This window comes from Anarrhichthys ocellatus, unplaced genomic scaffold, assembly GCF_004355925.1.
Source record: "Anarrhichthys ocellatus isolate YVR2014 unplaced genomic scaffold, GSC_Weel_1.0 scaffold5, whole genome shotgun sequence".
In the NCBI taxonomy this organism is placed as follows: Eukaryota; Metazoa; Chordata; class Actinopteri; order Perciformes; family Anarhichadidae; genus Anarrhichthys; species Anarrhichthys ocellatus.
Window position 1 is genome coordinate 9,885,758 of NW_022280035.1, and position 20,981 is coordinate 9,906,738.

The 20,981-nt window shown below is 41.8% G+C and overlaps 6 protein-coding genes across 14 annotated transcripts in view; 2 read left to right on the forward strand and 4 right to left on the reverse strand.

Moving 5' to 3' along the window:
- Positions 1-2,970: 2,970 nt before the first annotated feature.
- Positions 2,971-5,386, reverse strand: LOC116381948 (uncharacterized). The gene is made up of 6 exons (XM_031844518.1): positions 5,329-5,386; positions 4,923-4,983; positions 4,395-4,634; positions 4,020-4,134; positions 3,243-3,365; positions 2,971-3,060 (listed from the first exon to the last, which is right to left on the reverse strand). The coding sequence occupies exons 1-6, from the start codon at positions 5,338-5,340 to the stop codon at positions 3,000-3,002; spliced, it is 612 nt and encodes a 203-aa protein (XP_031700378.1). The 5' UTR covers positions 5,341-5,386; the 3' UTR covers positions 2,971-2,999.
- LOC116382628 (patatin-like phospholipase domain-containing protein 2) lies at positions 5,341-6,477 on the reverse strand (the record flags this gene model as incomplete). Its single annotated transcript, XM_031845837.1, has 4 exons — positions 6,154-6,477; positions 5,840-6,072; positions 5,627-5,692; positions 5,341-5,541 (listed from the first exon to the last, which is right to left on the reverse strand). Coding segments are annotated over exons 1-4 (708 nt in total), but the record flags the coding sequence as incomplete, so codon positions are not given.
- Positions 6,478-8,032: 1,555 nt separating this feature from the next.
- etv7 (ETS variant transcription factor 7) lies at positions 8,033-12,174 on the reverse strand. 3 transcript variants are annotated; one of them, XM_031844477.1, is made up of 8 exons: positions 11,959-12,174; positions 11,571-11,628; positions 11,283-11,447; positions 11,022-11,198; positions 9,255-9,398; positions 8,720-8,913; positions 8,537-8,637; positions 8,033-8,438 (listed from the first exon to the last, which is right to left on the reverse strand). In XM_031844477.1, exons 1-8 carry the CDS (start codon positions 11,989-11,991, stop codon positions 8,267-8,269), a joined length of 1,044 nt encoding a protein of 347 aa, XP_031700337.1. In that variant the 5' UTR covers positions 11,992-12,174; the 3' UTR covers positions 8,033-8,266. The 3 variants fall into 3 exon arrangements, with proteins under 3 accessions (XP_031700337.1, XP_031700336.1, XP_031700335.1); XM_031844476.1 differs by having other exon boundaries at positions 8,771-8,913; positions 11,571-11,709; XM_031844475.1 differs by having other exon boundaries at positions 11,571-11,709.
- An 86-nt stretch (positions 12,175-12,260) lies between these two features.
- On the forward strand, positions 12,261-15,255 carry LOC116381946 (uncharacterized methyltransferase YdaC). 6 transcript variants are annotated; one of them, XM_031844515.1, is made up of 5 exons: positions 12,370-12,603; positions 12,837-12,879; positions 13,414-13,670; positions 13,987-14,167; positions 14,319-15,255. In XM_031844515.1, the coding sequence occupies exons 3-5, from the start codon at positions 13,416-13,418 to the stop codon at positions 14,519-14,521; spliced, it is 639 nt and encodes a 212-aa protein (XP_031700375.1). In that variant the 5' UTR covers positions 12,370-12,603; positions 12,837-12,879; positions 13,414-13,415; the 3' UTR covers positions 14,522-15,255. The 6 variants fall into 6 exon arrangements, with proteins under 6 accessions (XP_031700370.1, XP_031700375.1, XP_031700372.1 ...); XM_031844510.1 differs by lacking the exons at positions 12,370-12,603; positions 12,837-12,879 and adding an exon at positions 12,261-12,352; XM_031844512.1 differs by having other exon boundaries at positions 12,370-12,944.
- Positions 15,256-15,747: 492 nt separating this feature from the next.
- Positions 15,748-20,019, forward strand: ube2t (ubiquitin-conjugating enzyme E2T (putative)). 2 transcript variants are annotated; one of them, XM_031844521.1, is made up of 7 exons: positions 15,748-15,901; positions 16,571-16,680; positions 16,777-16,846; positions 16,946-17,051; positions 17,159-17,257; positions 17,672-17,755; positions 18,159-20,019. In XM_031844521.1, exons 2-7 carry the CDS (start codon positions 16,572-16,574, stop codon positions 18,273-18,275), a joined length of 585 nt encoding a protein of 194 aa, XP_031700381.1. In that variant the 5' UTR covers positions 15,748-15,901; position 16,571; the 3' UTR covers positions 18,276-20,019. The 2 variants fall into 2 exon arrangements, with proteins under 2 accessions (XP_031700381.1, XP_031700380.1); XM_031844520.1 differs by having other exon boundaries at positions 15,748-15,891.
- The window catches only part of lgr6 (leucine-rich repeat containing G protein-coupled receptor 6), a 40,998-nt gene continuing 37,910 nt past the window's right edge, over positions 17,894-20,981 (reverse strand). Inside the window, exon 18 of the mRNA XM_031844450.1 lies at positions 17,894-20,886. Within this exon, the coding sequence (XP_031700310.1) occupies positions 19,637-20,886 (1,250 nt within the window). The 3' untranslated portion in view covers positions 17,894-19,636. The remainder of the gene's footprint in view (positions 20,887-20,981) is intronic.

A 20,981-nucleotide genomic window follows, 5' to 3' on the forward strand; every position in this document is an offset into this window, starting at 1 on the left:
TGAGGTGAGGAGGAGGCCAAGATCATATATTTCATATCCAGCCACTCCCCATTTTTGAATAGAAAACGACTAAATAGAAAGCTAATAGTCATCATATGAGTCACCAAAGTGACAATTGTTCTGCTTCTACAATATCAAAAGTGTCATAACACTGAGTGACGCCTAACATTGCCTAGCTGACCTCACCGCAACTTCTAAAAAGGAAATGAGGATATTCCGGAGGCTGAATATCAAATCAATGAACAGTAGCAGTGCAGTAGTGAAAGCTTTCTCTCAAGGGACAAGGAGAGAAGGACTGTAGTGTTCAAACAGCACATCACAGGACTGATGTCACTGCTCATGAGGAATTGAAATTAGGAACACTCTAGACGAGTGCCCTGGAGCTTAACTCACAACTTGATTGAAATTGCAAGTGATGTTTTTGTCTGGGATGTTCAACTAAAATTAGACAACTACTACATACAAATTAATAGTTCAACACTTTAATCAGCTGATGAACCAGTCAGCAGTGAGTTTTTTTGTTGGTAACAGAAATCACTTGGTCATTAGTTGTGCTCCTGAAAGTTTTCTGTTTAATGCCGCTTGTGAATTTGATGTCTGTTTGATTAGCTTATGTACTGCAACTATTCTACCACATGTTCAGGACAATGTTGTAATATTACCACTAATATTAGGCGTTAGTGGAGGTTTGTACTCCACTGATATGAAATAATAGAAACATTTTAACAAGCTTGGATATGTTACATCCTGGCTCAAAGGCTGGAACAAAAATGGGAGACCAGACAAGAAGAAAAGTAATAAATACAAATTTATTTACAAAGTAACCAAAAAGAACAGAACAAACGTGGAAAGTCACTATTTAGTAATGCAAGCTTGTGTGGATGTCTCAAGCAAACAAATCAAACAGCAGCTATGTCAGCCAAGAAAGAGAACTCTGTGGGAAGGTGGTGAGCATTTATCCCCTAAACTACACCTTCCCAGGTCTGGCTCATGAAGCTGATGACGACCAGATCCTGTACAATTTTAAAAAAAGAGCCAGCAAATGGGATTTATGGGCAAATGGGATTTATATGTGATGGCCCCTCCAAGCCATCACATATAAATTAAAGCCCCTTTAAATCAGAGACATTTACAGTTGTGTGAAAAAGTGTTTGCCCCCTTCCTGATTTCTTATTTTTTTGCATGTTTGTCACACTTAAATGTTTCAGATCATCAAACAAATTTAAATATTAGACAAAGATAACACAAGTAAACACAAAATGCAGTTTTTAAATGAAGGTTTTTATTATTAAGGGGAAAAAAAAATCCAAACCTACATGGCCCTCTGTGAAAAAGTGATTTCCCCCTAAACTTAATAACTGGTTGGGCCACCCTTAGCAGCAACAACTGCAATCAAGCGTTTGCGATAACTGGCAATGAGTCTTTTACAGCGCTGTAGAGGAATTTTGGCCCACTCATCTTTGCAGAATTGTTGTAATTCAGCCACATTGGAGGGTTTTCGGGCATGAACCGCCTTTTTAAGGGCATGCCACAGCATCTCAATCGGATTCAGGTCGGGACTTTGACTAGGCCACTCCAAAGTCTTCATTTTGTTTTTCTTAAGCCATTCAGAGGTGGACTTGCTGGTGTGTTTTAGATCATTGTCCTGCTGCAGAACCCAAGTGTGCTTCAGCTTGAGGTCACGAACAGATGGCCGGACATTCTCCTTCAGGATTTTTTGGTAGACAGCAGAATTCATGGTTCCATTTACCACAGCAAGTCTTCCAGGTCCTGAAGCAGCAAAACAGCCCCAGACCATCACACTACCACCACCATATTTTACTGTTGGTATGATGTTCCTTTTCTGAAATGCCGTGTTACTTTTACGCCAGATGTAATGGGACATACACCTTCTAAAAAGTTCAACTTTTGTCTCGTCAGTCCACAGAGTATTTTCCCAAAAGTCTTGGGGATCATCGAGATGTTTTCTGGCAAAACTGAGACGATCCTTTATGTTCTTTTTCCTCAGCAGTGGATTTCATCTTGGAACTCTGCCATGCAGGCCATTTTTGCCCAGTCTCTTTCTTATGGTGGAGTCATGAACACTGACCTTAATTGAGGCAAGTGAGGCCTGCAGTTCTTTGGATGTTGTTCTGGGGTCTTTTGTGACCTCTTGGATGAGTCGTCGCTGCGCTCTTGGGGTAATTTTGGTCGGCCGGCCACTCCTGGGAAGGTTCACCACTGTTCCATGTTTTCGCCATTTGTGGATAATGGCTCTCACTGTGGTTCGCTGGAGTCCCAAAGCTTTAGAAATGGCTTTGTAACCTTTTCCAGACTGATAGATCTCAATTACTTTGTTTCTCATTTGTTCCTGAATTTCTTTGGATCCAGCATGATGTCTAGCTTTTGAGGATCTTTTGGTCTACCTCACTTTGTCAGGCAGGTCCTATTTAAGTGATTTCTTGATTGAGAACAGGTGTGGCAGTAATCAGGCCTGGGTGTGGCTAGAGAAATTGAACTCAGCTTTCCAAAGATGTGATAAACCACAGTTAATTTATGTTTTAACAGGGGGGGGCAATCACTTTTTCACACAGGGCCATGTAGGTTTGGATTTTTTTTCCCCCTTAATAATAAAAACCTTCATTTAAAAACTGCATTTTGTGTTTACTTGTGTTATCTTTGTCTAATATTTAAATTTGTTTGATGATCTGAAACATTTAATTGTGACAAACATGCAAAAAAATAAGAAATCAGGAAGGGGGCAAACACTTTTTCACACAACTGTAATTGTTGTCTTTAATGGCAACATGCACATTTAAAACAGCTTAACTTTACAAAATACATTTGACCAGCTTCACAAAGAATACAGTGTTTACATTTCTGCTCGGTAAGCTAAAAATATGAAGTTAGCAGCTCTCGCTACATATAAAATCATTTTAGTTTCTTTTTATGCTGTGATGGGGAACGACATCTTCTCAATGGGCAGAAGAAAGAAAGTTATATTGAGGAGTAGCGTCCCTCTATGGAGCCTGAAATTGTGTTGTATTCAGCCACTGCAACAGCAGGATGGTGAGCATCACCCTAAAACGAGAGGAATCCAGTCAAGTTTCATCAAATCAAGTCAGGTCACGAGATGTTATAAAGAAAATATCAGTATAGGCAACAACTGACCTCAAAAAGCTCTAGTAAAATAAGTAAGGTGTAATTCAGAAAGCATCAGACATAATATCCAGACTAATGATTCAACTAAGAAGCAGTATTACCGGTCTTGTATGTTCTTCTTGAGGGTACAGACACATGTGTTGAAAAAGAAGAATGTAAAATGTCTTAGGCCTTGCCAAGCCCAGAACCCAAACTCAGACACCTGGCTGAACCACAACTCCAGTCTGGGGGAGAGAGAGAAAGGACTCACTGAAATACTGTACCTAGTCAGATTAGCCATGACAGGTTTTTTTTCCAAAACTATACTGTTAGTCATTGAGAATGCCTTGTCTTGATAGAAACTCCTTTGATTAGTCATAAGCCCTTTCAAATTTGAGCTAAAACGCAGTGTAGATATTGACCTATAATTGTTAGGGTTAGATGGATCTCTGCCATTAAATATTGGGTAAATAACCATGACCTAAACAATGCAAAGGTAATAGACTTGCCAGGGTTAATATGATGTGGGTTCAATTGGTATGGATTAGTCTGTGTAAATGTATGAAAAATAAAAGACTGGAGACAGGGGGGAATAGCTAGCCTGTCTGTCTGAAGATCAAAAAACTCAGCTAATCGGCACCATGTTTACCAGACAATTATGTGAGTGGTAACAATCTTCTCTTCTAACTCTTGCCTAAAAAGCAAAAACGCATAATTCCCAAAATGTTAAACTGAACCTTTATATCTGAGAAAAAAGAATGTCTGTTCCCGTTGCATTTCTGGTTACAAGCACAAGAAGACATGAGTTTCTGAACACACAACCTGATTGTCCTCACTGTTAGTTGTATTTTTGTTATGTATGTTATGTAGGCTACTGTAGTGTTCAGTGTATTTATTACCTGTGCCTACTTTGGAGTAGTGCGTAAAATGGCAGCAGAAGTAAGAGCAGGTGGGACAAGATTCTTGCAGGGAGTCCAAACATGCTCAGATAGGTCACCGCGTTGGGCAGCAGAACTGAAACACAGATGTTCACAAAGGCTTAGTGTAACAAACTGAATGTCTTTCTCATGCCGTAATTCTGAAATGAAGTGCCCGCTATTTTTAATTTATTTCTTTAGTGGATTGCTAAATCTTTATTTACATACATATTCTGACAAAGTGCAGACCCATTCTAATTTGAATTTGTTTATTTTTTTTTATCTGAACAACAAATCAGAGCAGGTTGTAGTGTGTGTGTGTGTGTGTGTGTGTGTGTGTGTGTGTGTTAGCCATACCATTCTTTACCATGTCAAAATGGAGAAGAGGTTCTTTAATTGGTAGATTTCCGTCCTCCTCAGTAGGGCTGTCCCGCTGCATATGTCTATTGGTTATGAAAGACGTCAGTGCAGTGGCCTCCTTTTCCACCTTCATCTCCTCCTCCTTCTCCTCCATGGCAGTCTCCAGATTCATGCATATTTGGTTACAGTTAAGGGGCCCTTGGGGCTCTTTGTGTATCATCAAATATGAGACAACATCTGCAAACAAGGGAAAGACGTGGAGAGGAATAAAGAACGTTGGTCAGATACAGTTTGCACGTAACAAAACTGTACAGTAGCCTATCTATGAAAGAGATGAGATCTGCATGCATATGTCCCGAACATGGCCGCTCTGATGACATCACTTAGGTGAGGCAAAGTAAGTTACTATCAAAACGATGCAAACAAAACTTATAATGCAGTAGACAGGCTTATTATCCAAGTGGGCTTTCTAACAGCTACAGTATCTTCAGCCCAATTACGCAGGGCTTTGCCCTGTTGACTCACTGTTGCACTGAAGGAAATGAATAGCATCCTTGTATCCGTTGTGGTAGGCTTGTTCCAGAGTCTAAAGGGCACAAATAAAAGTGTTACAAAACTATCCTTCACAGTGTTATTGTAGGACACGTGCTCTTAATTCACAAGGATTTATCAACATATGTGTAGGAAAAGGTCATCCCTCTTATGATTTTTCAGATACAGAATTCACTGGATCATTTAGGTTGATATACGTATAGATATATTTCTGCGTTAATATATAGTGTCATTATGTAGCACAAAAACTATGAGATCATCTCCTAAAGGAAAAACAAAATCTGATTTCCTGAATAGTGTTCAACGAGTCAAAATTGTTATAAAACACAAACACATTTCTCGGTCCTCATTTTGAAACATGTTGAGGAATGGGTCTAACCTCTAAAGCCATGGGGTAGAGAGCGTTAAGGACCCTGATGCTGTTAGCCTTGTTGCCCTTCAAGGTGCTGCCACTCACCACCATGTCAAACATGCACGGTGTGTCGGAGGGACAGATGTCTATCTCTCCAGAGAATGGAGACACCGTCAACGTCTGACTGTAGGGTACAGGGTACATTGGCTGCATTTTGCTGAAACCCCCGTCCACGTAATACTGTGAGATAAGATCACATACATTATGATACAGATCAGACCCATGGGCTCGAAGTGAGTTAGTGAAAAGGCGATCAAAAACTCACTTCGCCTTTGAAGGATGGAGGCAGCATACCACAGTACACAGGCACAAAGCAGCTGCATAGTAACGCCTAAGGAAAACATAGGAATAGAAATGGAATTTATTCTGGAAAGTATTCTTAAAAACTTTTTAAGGGTTTTTCTGTTTTTTTTTTTGCTTATAACCTGCTCAGGTTTCTTAAAAATAATTAGGGTGTGAATCTGTAGTGTCAACTTGCCTGCACTACATCCTCTTTGGACTGGAACTCAGACGTCACAATATGCTTGCCATCACTCAGGCGTGTCATAGACACAGAAAGACGTCCACTGGCCAGTTGGTGTGCATCAGAGGGAAGATATTTGTATAAAATACGCTCTAACCAGTGGAAAACATTGATCGAGGGGTTAAACGGTCCAAATGTAAAAGCCTTCATCTGTTTGGCAAAATACAGCATCTCATCCCGAATATTAACTGTAAAATAGAAGACGTTGAGTCAGAAACTGTGATTACATTCAACAGAAGTAGATATAGAAGAAAGATAAAGTCACTTACTCATGCTCATTCCACAGACCACCGCAGCTGCTACCAGAGACCCTGCAGATGCACCCAGGACACAAGGTGCTGCGCTCAGTATCCACGGTGTATACGTTAGGAAGCACTGGGCAACCCCTAACTGGTAGGTGGCCAGGAAACCAGATCCAGAAAAGGAGATGGAAGGAGGAACTTCACGATAATGACAACTGGAAACTCCTGGCGCCATTTTCTAAAGGATATTAATTGTCAATTTAAAAGTTTAAAGTCGTAGCTGATGCAACACATTAAATCTGTGGCAAAAAGTCCTGTTTCTTGAAAGCAGACAGAGTTAAAACAGGCTCAGATGAGTTATCCAGAGGAAAGTGGGTGATGGTTTCACAATCAGTGTTTTTATAGCAATCTCAATTGGACATACTATATTAGTCAGGCCCATGTGATTCATAAAACATATGACGCTCTTATGACTTCTTCTCCGTATTAAGTCCACAAAGCTAAGACATTGGCTGGTTTCTATTGGATACTACTTCATTAACATATTTGACAAGGCCCCTTCTTTTGTTATTTTAGCACAGACAGAAAGGAAAACGTAGGATTTTACATGAATGTGTTTTCAATAGGACAACTGTTGGAGAACTCAAACCACTGTGACTGCCCTGTCTGCCTGTTACTCGGTTTGTGTGGCTGCTGTCCTTGCAGGTATTGGAGGTGGGCGTGGCAGAGGGTCATCAGCAGAGTGGAAACACAGGTAACACATGGGCCCTGTGTGCCAGTCACTCTTTTGAAAACCCTCTTTAATCTCAGTTGTTCCCTCTCTCCTTCCTGAGACACCCCTTTGGTTTTTGGTTGAGATTATGATTTGTTTCTACACTACACAACCATTCACTCACCTACACTGCTGAAATTACTGATTCCACACGCCACTGTTAGTTTAAGCATGCCTCTTATGTTGCCTTAAGTTAATAAATAATTTGTTAATTTGCTTGGCTGTGTATCTCACTCTTTTGTCATGGCCGTGCGGCCCGGTTTGTGACACCACCAAAACACTTCATCTCCAAATAAGCTTGTTTGACCACAACACTGGCAACAATTCTCACTCAGAAAGGATGTCTCATAACACTGACTTAAAGAAACAGTAACAACAGGGTGCATCAAATTAATGATAAACAGTTATCTTCAATGTTTTATTGATTTTTTTTTTACATGATTTAGTACGTGCCCCAGGGCATACAAAATATGCGATACTAATTACATGTATTGTAAGCTGTAAAAACATTAGCAATTAACCTATCGGCTATACCACACTGTACAAAGTGTCATTTAACCCACAACACAATCAATTTGAATGCAAAAAATCACTCCACCCTGTTTCACCCTATTTACTGTAACAATATATAGTGATATAGTACATGAAAACAAGAGCATTTTTTGTATTGTGATTATGTTGAGCAAGCCTGAGCAATTTAAATTATGAAGTTCATTTGGCTGTTTTAATATTGATGCGATTTCTTTCACAATTTTCCTGGACTGTTAGTGATCGTTCTGATCTCAGTGGTACATACACTGATTCACAGCAACATGAAGCTGAATGAGCTTCCTCCGTAGGGTGGCCGGGCTCAGCCTTAGAGATAGGGTAAGGAGCTCGGTCATCAGGAGGGAGCTTGGAGTCGAGCCGCTACTCCTTCACGTCGAAAGGAGTCAGCTGAGGTGGCTCGGGCATCTAATTAGGATGCCTCCTGGACGCCTCCCACTGGAGGTTTTCCAGGCACGTCCAACTGGGAAGAGACCCCGGGGAAGACCCAGAACACGCTGGAGAGATTACATCTCCCAGCTGGCCTGGGAAAGCCTCGGGATCCCCCAGAATGAGCTGGAATATGTTGCCGGTGAGAGGGAAGTCTGGGTCAGCCTGCTTGGCCTGTTGCCACCGTGACCCGACCCCGGATATGCGGAGGAAAATGGATGGATGGAATATCAAAGTGCAATTATTCCTTAAAAAATACACTCAACAATGCATTTTGTTAAACCTGTACATGCATGGGTAATTTTCTGAACACATATCTCCATTCTATTCTGTAATCATTTGTGTTGTTGTATTCTACATGTATTTAGGACATCTAATAGATACTTTTGTTTTCTATGGTGGATGCTGTGGCGAAGCATGATGAGGGGAAACCTCAAAATGGTCCTCACTGAACTCATGTGTAGGACTGCTGTGTGAAAAGTCCCCGTCCTGAGGTAGAGAGTGTTCCGAAGACTCGGCGGCGTCAGCCTGTGGTTTCTTGGTATCCTTTGGGAGTTTCAGAAACCTGAGGGGAGGCAGAGAAGATGGCAATGACAATAAATGAATGTGTTGTTGTGGGGAAAAGCCAGGGGGAGAATGACACAAGGACAAAGAGACAGAGACCTGAAGAGGAGTTTTTGTCCTCGCTCCTTTTTGATGATGTTGAGCTTGTAGTAGTGTCGCAAAGCCCGGGACATTTTCTCATAGGTCATATTGTCTCGGTTCTGTAAAAAAAGATCATCAAAGGCCTGTGTTGCAACATTTACTCTGCTAACATGTCCTGTTTTTGCTGTTTTGCGTCTGCACCTCTGAGTTCATTTTCCCTGTAAGATGTACCACACAGGCCTTGGGGCTCACCTTGTGGTTTCCCCAGAGACGCGCCAGCCCGTTGGGGTCCACCACCCTGAACACCAGGTTGTCCTGGTCTTCCCATCGGATGTATTCTTTGTAACGGTCATCACACAGAAGCTGATACACATAGTCCCACAGCAGTCTACACTCTGGCCATGATTAAAACAGAAATTAGACACATGTTGCAAAAACTAGTAGTACTATCATCAATCATTGGTATTTAAAGTTATATTAAGCAGCCATAATATAAAGGATTAACTTCAAATACAACTCCAAAGCCTTGTTCATATGTTCATGCATGTATCCATAGTCACTCTTGTGTCGAGGAGTTTCTCTGCCACCTAGTGGTCAAACTTGCTTATTGGAGTTTTAAAAAAAAGATTTTGCAACTTTTAACATAGCTGTGCACCTCTTCAAGAACAATATACATTATGTTTATGTATATTTTCCAGGTGAAAACTGCGGTACAACTGTAAATAAGTTAAGTTACCTGGGATACGGCCGTTGGCTTTGTGCAGTAGGCTCCTTGGCTTCTCTCGACTGGACAGGTTGAGCGGCTGCTGGATTACACTCTCTGTTTGGGGAAGACACTGAACTTGGTTGTGGGGCAATGGAGAGACAGCTGCGGACCCATCTAATAGAGAGAGAAGGAAAGATACAGAGAAACAAAGAGAGAGGGACTCAAAGTCAGACATCACAGCAAATAGTTACAACTGCAGGATGCTGTGTTTCTGATATTGTTGTTTGTGATTCCCACTAAAATGTGTGAGTGGATCAGAGTAAGAGCAAAAGAACAAGGGACAATCTCGGAGAGGTGACATGAACTCCGACTGACTGGTCACAGTTACAACAGCTGCCGACACTGCAGTTGTCAAATGGAGGGAAACTGTGAAAGAGGAATGTGAGGCACTGTGACAAAGAACTAAACTGAAAGCAAAAGAGTTTTTACAAGAGTTTCAACATTTTACTCTAATGGCTTTACCAAAGGCAATGTACAACACAAACTTCACTACATACAGTATGTAGCACAAAGTCATTGTTTTGGACTTTTGGAGTTGTAAATTCATTGGTTTCCAAGTAACCACAGCACACCCATCGGCACACAACCTTCTTACAATAGAAAGCACCTTTTTTATGGTAGAGTCAAACTTGTGTGCATTTGTACTCTTCTACTGGGGGGTAATATGTCCGAACCAATTGTGTCAAGTAACAAAGTCAATTTACTCAGGACCTGTACTCATGCACAGTTTTGAGGTGCTCCTACTTTAGATTTCTATTTAGTGCAAATTTGGTGCTTTTTGGTCCCCATCATTTATCTGATGTATGCAGCTTCAAACAAACGTTTTACATGCAAAACAAGGCACATTATATATGATGCACTGCAGTTTAATAAACGACCTTCTGTAACAGCGTACAGTGTGGTGAGACTTCTCAACATCACTAACATTAAAATGCTGCTGACAACAATTTAGCACCCTGAAATTGGCTGTTTTCAGATTAAGAATCATTCATTATACTGTTATATCATATTTTTTTTTAAACACAGGGCTTTTACATGGCTTTTACATAATGGTTACTTCTTTACCCCCACCAGTGCATGAACCATCAACCTTCATGCTGGTCAAATGGGTTGAGGGTGAGCATGCATTGGTCAGGGTTTCCAGTTTGTGAATAAGAAGCTGAGCGATGTCCCTACAAGTACAGTGAAACATCGAAAGAGCATGATTCCTGCATGATGTGTTTGCACATGTTGATCAGGAAGTAGCGCCCACAATCTAACCAGGATAAACAAGTTGTATTTGCTACACCATCAACTCAAGCAATCAGTCTGAGTATGATCCGCATACAGTATATGTGTGTTCTTTGCACTGCCATGTACTCTGCATACAGTAGGCTGCATAACAATCTGACCTTGATGTCAATCGATTCTTGTCCAGACCTTTCCTGTATATTATATGTTTAAAGGTGCTACATTTGTAATTCACAGCATTTATATAGTTGCAAACTACTTTTTGCAATATAAAGATATGGTGGAGTAACGTCTACCTGAGCAGAGCCTGCCGTTGCTCTGCTTCTGTGTAATGTAATGTAATCCAAGCTTCTCTTTGCTTTGTTAACGTAGCCGGGCCGGCCTCACGTGTAAGTTATTGAGTGTCTCTGTTGTGCCCCATTGGCAAGCAGAAATATAGATTTTCTGCCATTTTTTCACTCCGAGAACTGATTCTGGAGGCTGTATGTTTAAAAATGAAGTGCTGACCTTGGACTTCATTGACTGTGGGAGGCTGAGGCTCTTGGACACTCTGAGGGGGTATCTGGCAGCTGACTGGGTTCTGGATGGGTCCAGTTTCCAGGGAGGGAGACGAATTTGGGAGGTCAAGGACAACACTCCTCCTTTGCTGTTTTACACACTGTAGGATCTCATATAGAACATCGCCTGTAGTAAAGAAGGGGGTGCATATGAAAACACAGCCTTAAAACCAGTCAGCATACTCTGCAGAACATGCACACTAATTTCTACCTGAGCTGGGGCAGCGGCGTCTGAAATCTTCCTTGGTGAGCAGGCACAGAGCTCGCCCATTCATCTCAAAGCGTCCCTTTTCAGGCCGGCGCAGTGAATACTCCCTCTGAGCCCAGTGGAGCCAGTGGCCAACATCCTCCTTGTCCCACAGAGATGGGTTTATACCTAGAAAACAGATGCACAACATTTTAAAACACAGGAGACGCTTGTGCTTGTCTACTTTGCTGCATGGAGTGGTATATTGATGGAGTGGTATATCTTCCAGGTAAGAGAGAGAGTTTGACTCACGCAGTTGTCCAGGTAGATGCCACAGGTCTTCCTGTGTGGGAGGACTGATCAAGGGGAGCTGGTTAGAGGGGGAATGATGCACACTGAGAGGAATGTTAACTTGCCTTCCATGCATTATGGATGGAGGACTGTTTTCTTGCTGAAAAACATCCACACACATGTAAGTACAATTATACAGCAATTGATTAGTGGCAGTACAGAAACAGCAATGAAGAGGGATTTGAAAACCCTTTTACCTAAAGGTTAAATTTTCAGTAGCCTTAGCAGCCGGCCATAGAATGAAATTGAAAGCTCTCAAAAAATCGCCCAAAACAATTGTAGTTAGGCTCCCTGCTTTTTAAAGTCAACACACTGTTTAACGATTTGCTCAACTGTGACCTTAACCTACCTTGATCAAACGTGACGGAGATATATTCTCCATGGAAATGCCCTTCTATCTGTTCGACTATACTGAACGAAAAGAATTGGATGATTTCCTTAAAAGCAGACCTATAACTCGTCCAATAAATGAAATACACTCCATATCAAACCTCCCCAAACTCCATATTAAAGGAAGAAAGAAACTTAACAATAATACAACTCCACTATTTTCACATTCAACCCTTCCGGGAAATGAAAATGAAAGAAACATAATCCTTGCAGGGGGTGTGGGCAAAATAGGCTGATTGGAGGAAGCATTGGCGGACGATATTTCCAACAACATTTGACTGCACTTGATCAGATGTGACATCCAGCAGGATATTTATTGGGGCGTTGCATACATTGCATCGTATATAAATTAAGTATGAAAAAAATAGCTTTCGGGATTTTAATCTCTCGATGAAAATGTTCTGTATTCGGAGTGATTATAAAACAAGTTGAGTGTGCATAACTTAATGACAAACAGGACAGAGCAGCGCGTACGTGCGCCCATAAAGCAGAAATAGTTGTCGGAGCTCCTCCTCCTCTTACTGATTTCCAGTAAGAAGCCCAAAGACAACAGCGACTGAGTTTATTATAGACAGGAGGAGCACACCGCCGAGCGACAGACTAGGTAAGCGGTAGAAGAAGTATTCAAAACCGTCAATAAATACAGATATTATCAGCGATCTACATTTAGATAAAGACCATGCATGCGGAACAATGATCTCACTATTATCCTTCATATGGAGGCACAGGAGAACCGAAACCAGGACTGCTCGAGGCAGACTGTCAGACCCTGTAGTGAAATTAACAGTTTTCTCTATGGAATGCGGTGATCTTGATCACTTCCGCTTTTGTCCACAGGGACCGCCAATATCAACACAACATGGAAGTTCCTTGAAATAATGTCAGTATAGCCTGTAGTAAAGCGGGTTTTTTCATTAGCTCTTTCTGGAGTACGCCTGGGGAGAGGTAATGTGTTTAGTCATGTATGTGACGGAGTGTGCACCTCTGTGTCTGTCCACGGCCAGTCTTGCATTTTGTTGTTGCAAACTGCATAATTATTTGGGTGCCCAGTTATGGCTGCATGCTCAAGGACCTCTCCTGGTTGCTGTGACTTTCCCAAAACACCTTTATTGCCTGTTTTATACTCCCATTGATGCCTGCTTACTCCTCACTCACCACTACCGGCCCCCTAATAGAACTACCAGTATTCAGCACGAACAGTGCAAGCAATGGCAGCAGTGATACTAATATGTGAATGCATTTTAACCCTTATGATCCCTACTCTAATAGAAAACCAATGCCTTTTAGATTTGTAAAACATGGGGTCACTGGCTATGCAAGTTACAATGATTTGCATTGTATTCTGTGGTTGTTAATCTCTGAAATAGTTTGTAACCATCTGTATAAAGCTGTCTTTTTTGTCATATTTCTCCAGTGATGTGGGCTGAAATATTGGGGAAACAGTTGGGCCACCCGACACGTACAGTGGCAGGGTGGCTGGTCAGTAGGTACCTCAAAGCATACAACCACATTCTTGAAGAGAGTGCTGTGCAGCTGTGTGGGATCCAACCTGGGGACACAGTGCTGGAGCTGGGTCACGGCCCTGGTCTGGGTCTGCAGTCGGCAGCCAAACTGCTCACAGAGCCCACAGGCCACCTTATAGGGGTGGATTACTCAGCATACATGCATCAGGTGAAGTATGAATACTGACAGAGTGGAATAAAGTATTTAAATTAGAGTTTATTTATCACATGCATGGCTTGACGATTGTTACAAACGTATATGTCTTAAAAGAACAAATCACAAGACGCATAAACAAGCTCTTCTATCATGCCTATAGCCACATACATACTGTACGCCTCTCTGTAAGGAACACAACAATCATAGACAAAAGCTGGGAGAACTTTAACTAGGACGCTAGTCTGGGACCGTATTGTAGCCTATTTCTGGGGGCAGACTTGACTAACTTTTGGGAGAGTAGAATATTTCTCTTTTTCTGTTCTTACAGACGGCAAGTGAGCGATTGAAGGAATTTGTGGCCAGTGGGAAAGTGACTTTACACCACTGTGATATAGCAGCAATGCCTCTGGCAGACAGCCTTGTGGATAAAGTCTTTCATTGTAACTGCTACTACTTCTGGCCTGATCTCAGGAAGGGAGCCACAGAGATACACCGTGTAATGAAACCAGGTAGGACACGATGTTGTCAGTAAGACCAACAAATTCAAAATATAACCTGTCTCAGAATTATTTCATACTCTTTGACTTTCTGAGCAATTGCTGTCTTTTAGTAATGCTGCTCTGTGCGATAGTCATTTTTTTCTCTCCTGAACTCACCCAGGCGGTGTGATGGTGACCGTGTTGAGGCTGTCAAGTGTTGCTGCTATCGCAGCAAAGCGAGTGTTGCCAGCGGAGAACTGGCGCCCAGAGGCCTACATGACAGCTCTGAGAGACACTAACTTCACTGATGTCAGAATGGAAGACATACAGCACAAACACATTACGATTCAGGCTATCTATGCTACTGCCACAAAATCAGATTGAAATCAAACTGTAAGTTTGAGATTGTGTGCGGTCTACCCACTTTTGTGATTAGTAGGTTTTGTATGGTTACATTTATGAGTCAAGTTGTACTTTTTAAAGATAGGAATGTTGTAAAGTTTTGTAATTAATAAATACATGATAAAAACAGAAGAAGAGACAAATAAATTGTTTTTTTCTAAGGACATTTTGGATATCAGTCGCCATTAAACAAAAAAAGAAGAAAATCAGCAATTCCCAAATGGGAGATATTCCTTTGAGGATCAGAACAGTGACGTTAATGCTGGTATATACTGGGTTAATCTCCAGGGACAAAATGATACACATCCTGGCAAGAACATTTGAACAGACTGCAGGTACACAATGAGACAAATTTCATAACTTTTGGGTGGATTGGTGTTGCAATGGCAGAAAATCGGATGACGTCAATTACCGCACAATTTCTTAAATTCCTCCCTGGTTATTCCCCTTTCCAAATATAGACCTTAATGTACAGCAGGAATTGAAGGACGAGTCAGAGCAATTTACAGTATTGTGTGTAATCCAGAATTATTTGGATCAGCATTTTTTCAAACTCTGTTTCTATTCACAGTTTGTCAACAATAAAAACCACAACATCTGGCAGATCATCAGTGAGAACTAATATTATAAAGGAAATATTCCTTATAATGTACAGGATGGAAATTAAGGAAGCCACCTGCTTCCTTTGGGTTCCTGCTCATGTTGGTGTGGAGGAAAATAAGCATGTGTGGATATTCTGGCCAAACAAACAGTCAGAGAACATCTATATAATATACAAAGACATGTTGGTGCTGGGCTTGAAACGAAGGGAAGAAAACATCATCAATCATCTGAGAATAGGCTTACGGTCCGAACCATACATTATATTAAATAGGCAAGAAAATGTAAAAACTGTAGCCAAACAGAAACATTCAAACTCTGCACATGTACACTATGTACATAATTGTAGAAAAAAACAATATCAATAGAAGTCCCTTTCTTTAAGCGATAAGGAGGGAAAGAACACCATGACTTTTCATCGTCAGGTCCCTTAGGGGAAACAGCAGGCAATATTTATTGTGATATCAAGTCTTTAAAAGAAACAGCTAAAACAAATTTTATCTTATTTATTTCTCCCTGCATGAGCCCTTGTCCCACACTCCAGTCCTGCTGTTGGCGGTAATGCAGCTCTAAGCTAGTTTGCCAACCACCAATACACGAAGAAGAAGATGACGAAGAAAACGGAAGAAGAAGAGGGAAATCCAAAACGGACTCGCGTCGTCTGTCCTCCCACCGTGTTTTGAAGTGAATAGTGTAGTTGAGCTGTAACAGCGGCTGTTAAGTGAACGACAGCTGCTGAAACCGAAGCAAAAGTAAGTGATTGTGAGTTAATATCGAGTAAATAACATCTTATTTTGACTACGGTGTGGTTGTTAGCTTCTCAAAGATGTCGTGCGTTAACGTCAGCAGACGTAGCAACAAGCTAGTCTGGTCAAAACGAACACATAAATGAGTGACGCCGAGATGGAAAAGTGGCCGATGGTATGACCGTGTTCACAGCGGCATATACCGATCCCTGGAGGGGTAAACCACTACTTTTCCAACGGCATGTACCGTTTCCTGCAGGCAGGTACCTCTAGAAGGTTCACATCAGTGGTTTATGTCGTTTAATCAGAGTGGTATGTTGTTCATATCACTGGTGTGTGTGTGTGTGTGTGTGTGTGTGTGTGTGTGCGTGCGTGCGCGCGCGCGTATATATATATATATATATATATATATATATATATATATATATATCGCTATAGCCTAACATTGGCCATAATACAAGTTTCAGGGTACACCAGCAAAAACGAAATCACTTTATTGTCATCTCAAAAGCCTTGCATGTATCCAAAGAAGAAAATGGGACGAGATACAATAGAGACATTCCTTTATTTTAGGCGCTGTGATGTGCTACTTTGTTACTATTGACATAGATACACGTTGGTCCGATATCACTACTTTGTTTATGTTGCATAATTAATCAAGACTCATTCACTCCATTTTTCCCAGAATGCAGAGGGCTTCCCGTTTGAAGCGTGAGCTTCAGATGCTGAGCACCGAGCCACCTCCAGGGATAACATGCTGGCAGGCCGAGGAGCGGATAGACGACATCCGGGCACGTAAGTAGTCACAGAATATGTTCTCAACAGTTTACCACATATGTGACAAGCTCAATATGTGTTCTAGCTACACCTGATCATGTTTTTGACTTACAGAGATAGTGGGCGGAACAGGGACTCCATATGAAGGTGGACTCTTCTCCTTGGAGATTAATGTCCCAGAGAGGTACATTTTCTCAAAGCTTTAACGTTTGTATGTTCTCTCTCCCATTTTCATGTTATAAACACAGTCTAGTAGGACTGACCTGCCGTTTTCCTCTTCTAGGTACCCATTTGAACCGCCCAAAATGCGGTTCTTGACCCCCATCTACCACCCAAACATCGACAATTCAGGACGTATCTGCCATGATGCCCTCAAACTCCCACCAAAGGTTGGATTTATCAACAACAACAAACAAAGCTGTTTCAAATTCACGTCCATCTGGTTTTGTTTGTCTACGGTCAGATTTTTATTTTTATTTTTTTAATTGTTATTAAGGGTGCCTGGAAGCCATCCCTAAACATCTCCACAGTCCTCAGCTCCATTCAGCTCCTCATGACTGAGCCCAATCCAGATGACCCACTCATGGCTGATATAGTGAGTCACACATAATGTTGCATACACAGCTATCATGCTGTCTGCAGGAGTTGAAACTCAATCACACTCAAGTTTTTTGTTTTTTGTTTTTGTGAATATTGTAATACAAATGTATATGTGACAGTAGAGCTGTTTTTTTGGTACATTAGAGCAACTGAGCACTGAATAACACTATGCTTCAAATGTGCACCTGAAAAAGAATTGAATATTTTTTCCAGCATGCATTTTTATTACAAGCCAGAGGTTTTGTTAAATACCAGATTAGATTTCAGTCTGAGACACCTTTACTTCTTGTCACAAAAATACAGCCTCTTGCAGTTTTTAAATTGCAGTAGAGCGCATTTGAATTGTGATCTGTTGCGTATTTCTGCCGTATACACATTTAAAGAGACGCTCACGTTTTTTTGAATGCAGTCATCAGAGTTCAAATACAACAAACAGCTGTTCACGGAGAAGGCCAGGAAGTGGACACAAGAACATGCTGTTCAGAAGAACATGGTAAGTCTTTCTGATTAATGGGTGAAGCAGTTGGAATGCATTTACTCTTGTACATGATCAAAACAGATTTCCTCTTCAACGATTTATTTACATTATGTACTGACCTTGGGTAGGTTCCATTTTTCTTAGTGGGTGTTATGATTATTGTCACTTCCTCCACAGTACTGTACTGTCCGTCATGGCATTGGTTCTATGTCGTGTTATATTTTGCCCACAAGGTGGTGCTGGTGTCCCTCAATAGAATGTAAGATTGACTTACAACAAAGTGATGCAGACTGTTTGATGATTTATATTCAAATGCGACCTCCACATTTCACCATTTTCAGTTTGGGGATGTGGGGGACTATATATCGGCAATGTGATGTCATTGTCTAAAATATTTTTTTGAATCGTCTTTGTTCAGGGAGTCGTGGAAGGCAACAAAGAAAATACTCCAGATCAGAAAGCTTCATCCCGCAAAAGAGAGGCTTTCGGGACGCACCAGGAGGCAGTGGAGCCACCAAAGAAGAGCTGTGTGTAGCTTCCATCTCGCTTGTAAGAGCCACAGGTCTCTCTTCTCCGGACATAACATTCCTTATACACCTGGTTGGAAAGAGTATGATTTTTAACTTTTAATTCAGTGCCAATACACACTTGATTTCACTATGTATGTATTACTTTTCTTAATCCAGAAATACCCACATATTTATATGTATACTTTTTTATGTTTGTGTCGTGATATTAAAGTTTATTTTAACACTAATTGATGGAACTGATTTAATGTTTTACAGACTTCTCGTGTTGTGAGCATTTGTGTTTCACAGTAGTAGCATAAGTGAAGTGGTTGATGGTATATACAGTATGAAGATAATAGATTTATTCAAACATATGCATACCAGTTGTATACAAAGTATGTACATCCTAAATAGCAAGTTGTATTTTTACAAACTAAGGATTTATTTCTTAATATATAAAATTATATATTTGCTGCTTATCATATAAAAAGGGAGACAAACATCATAAGGCTGTAGTGAGTCAATACCATGCTAGTTCAGAGGTAGTTACATTGTATGTACATATTGCTAGCCTACTCTAGTGTCTGTGGAAAGATAGCTACATCCCATTCAGTCTGTATAACTGCATGCCTCGTATTTGGGCAGATTTGCATATTTAAGAAAAAAAAAAATCATGCAAACCGTATGAATCTGTTGCATTTTGCTGCCACAAAGAATAACATTCTCATAACCGCTATTACACAATTGCAAAGAAATATCCGACTATAACATTTCCGTGAATGAAAAACGGTAGCTTACTCTGGTAAAAACAAATGTCCTTGTGTGTCCGATAATGACTCCCTTTCTTTGAAACAGACCTTAGCAATGGCATAGAACTTATATTTATAAAAATAATAAGATAACCCCTCTTAAAATATAACCAAACAATCTGTAACCTCTAAGCTGCATGTCTCATGATCACATTTCAGAAAAAAAACATTTACACTTAAAATTCTACTGGTTCTACCTTAATTCCCCCTGGCTTAACCATTGATTTGTCAGATGCTTAGGTTTTCCATGTAGTTTACAGCTTTTGTTTGAGCTTTCTTTTTGTCATGCGAGTCCATGACTCAAACAGTCCACTGGGTAATGTCTGAAATTGTCCTTTATTTTAACAGACATGTTGTAGTGGGGTGTTTCCTTTAATAGTCTTTACATTGAAGGGAGCTTTTAGTTGCACTCTCCATTTTCAGAGGCACTTTGTTGTGTTCTCATAGACTTCTCTAGAGTACTCTACAGTCTCTGTGTGGACTCATTCTGAGGTTCTGGAGGATTGATAACCCCGAGAGGGTCTTGCTGTTTGATGATGGTCCTTTAGTGTCCATAGTGTCCCAGCTAGCTTGGAGGCTCATGGATGAGAGGGGAGAGAGGGACTCATGGCTGAGTGATACAGGGAGCAAGTGTTATGAATCACGTCTTGATCTAAACTCTTGAGACATTCCTCGTCGTTCAGGCTCCCTCCTTCTGTCACCCTGTCTCTATCTCTGGCTGTGGGAATCTGGCAAGGGATGAGAGGAACAGAGGAAGTAGAGGAGCAGTGGGAAAACCTGATGGGATCCAGTTGGGGTTGGAGAGAGGACCCGCCACTGTAAAGGGCGTCGACATCAGCAAGTGACACTTGTGTCGACGAATCGGAGCAGGAGCTTTTCTCTGTCTCCACAGAAACCAGCGAGTCCAGTGTGCGGTCCCGGCGTAGCTGTGGACGTGCTTTGGGGTGAGGCCAGAAGAAGAACTGGGTGTGGTCTCGTGTAAAAAGTAGGAAGAGGAGGGGGTTGAGGCAGGCAGGCAAGGGCTGGAGAAGCAGGAGAACTGATTTTAGCACTTCCTCGCCCAGAGATAGGAGACCCAGCAGGGAGCAGAGGGAGAGAAAAGCTACCGGTACATAGAGGAGGCCATTGGTAAATATTAGCCAGGCAACATGTTTAATCATAGCACAGTCCCACAAGCCCTCACACTCTCCCCTAAGTAACTCCCAGTAAAGGCGAATGTATGAGCCTGTGACTATAAGCAAGCACAGGGTGTTCATCATAATAAGCGCCAAGGGAAAGCCAAGGGAGGATGGTAGTCGAGAGGATGGGGGTGGCAGGGGTGAGGGAAGGCAGAAAGGTGAGGACCCGTACTCCCCGACTCCTACCAGTGGGAGAGAAGCAAGAGTGAGGGAGAGAGTTAGGCAGACAAGTGCACATGTACGCACACTCCCAAGGGATGGGGACTTCCCAAAGGCACGGGCACATGTCACGCTCACGCCACACTGCACAGCTGCCAGAGTCAGCAGCAGTACGCTTGCTTCAGACGCAAACACCCAGACCCATCCCGTGGCTTGACAGCCAGGACCCGCCTCCCAGCGGGCACCGTGGTGACCGAACTCTCCCAAGGTTAGAGCGTCCACGAGGGCCAGGGTGCACGTGCACACGCCCGTTAGCAGGTTGGAAGCACCCATGCAGGCCACAGTGAAGCGGAGCGGTGACAGGTAGCCGGGTGAGCCGAAGAGGGAGAGGAGCAGGAGGGAGTTCCCCAGAAGAGACACTAAGGAGATGGACCACAAGCCCACACGAACCAGCCAGCTGCCCAACAGAGAGTCACAGGGACGGAAAGGACCTGCAACACATGAATCATCAACCGCGGATAAACAAACAAATAAATGGTGAATTCATGCATCAATTTCCTTACACTGTAGTGACAAAACTATCAGC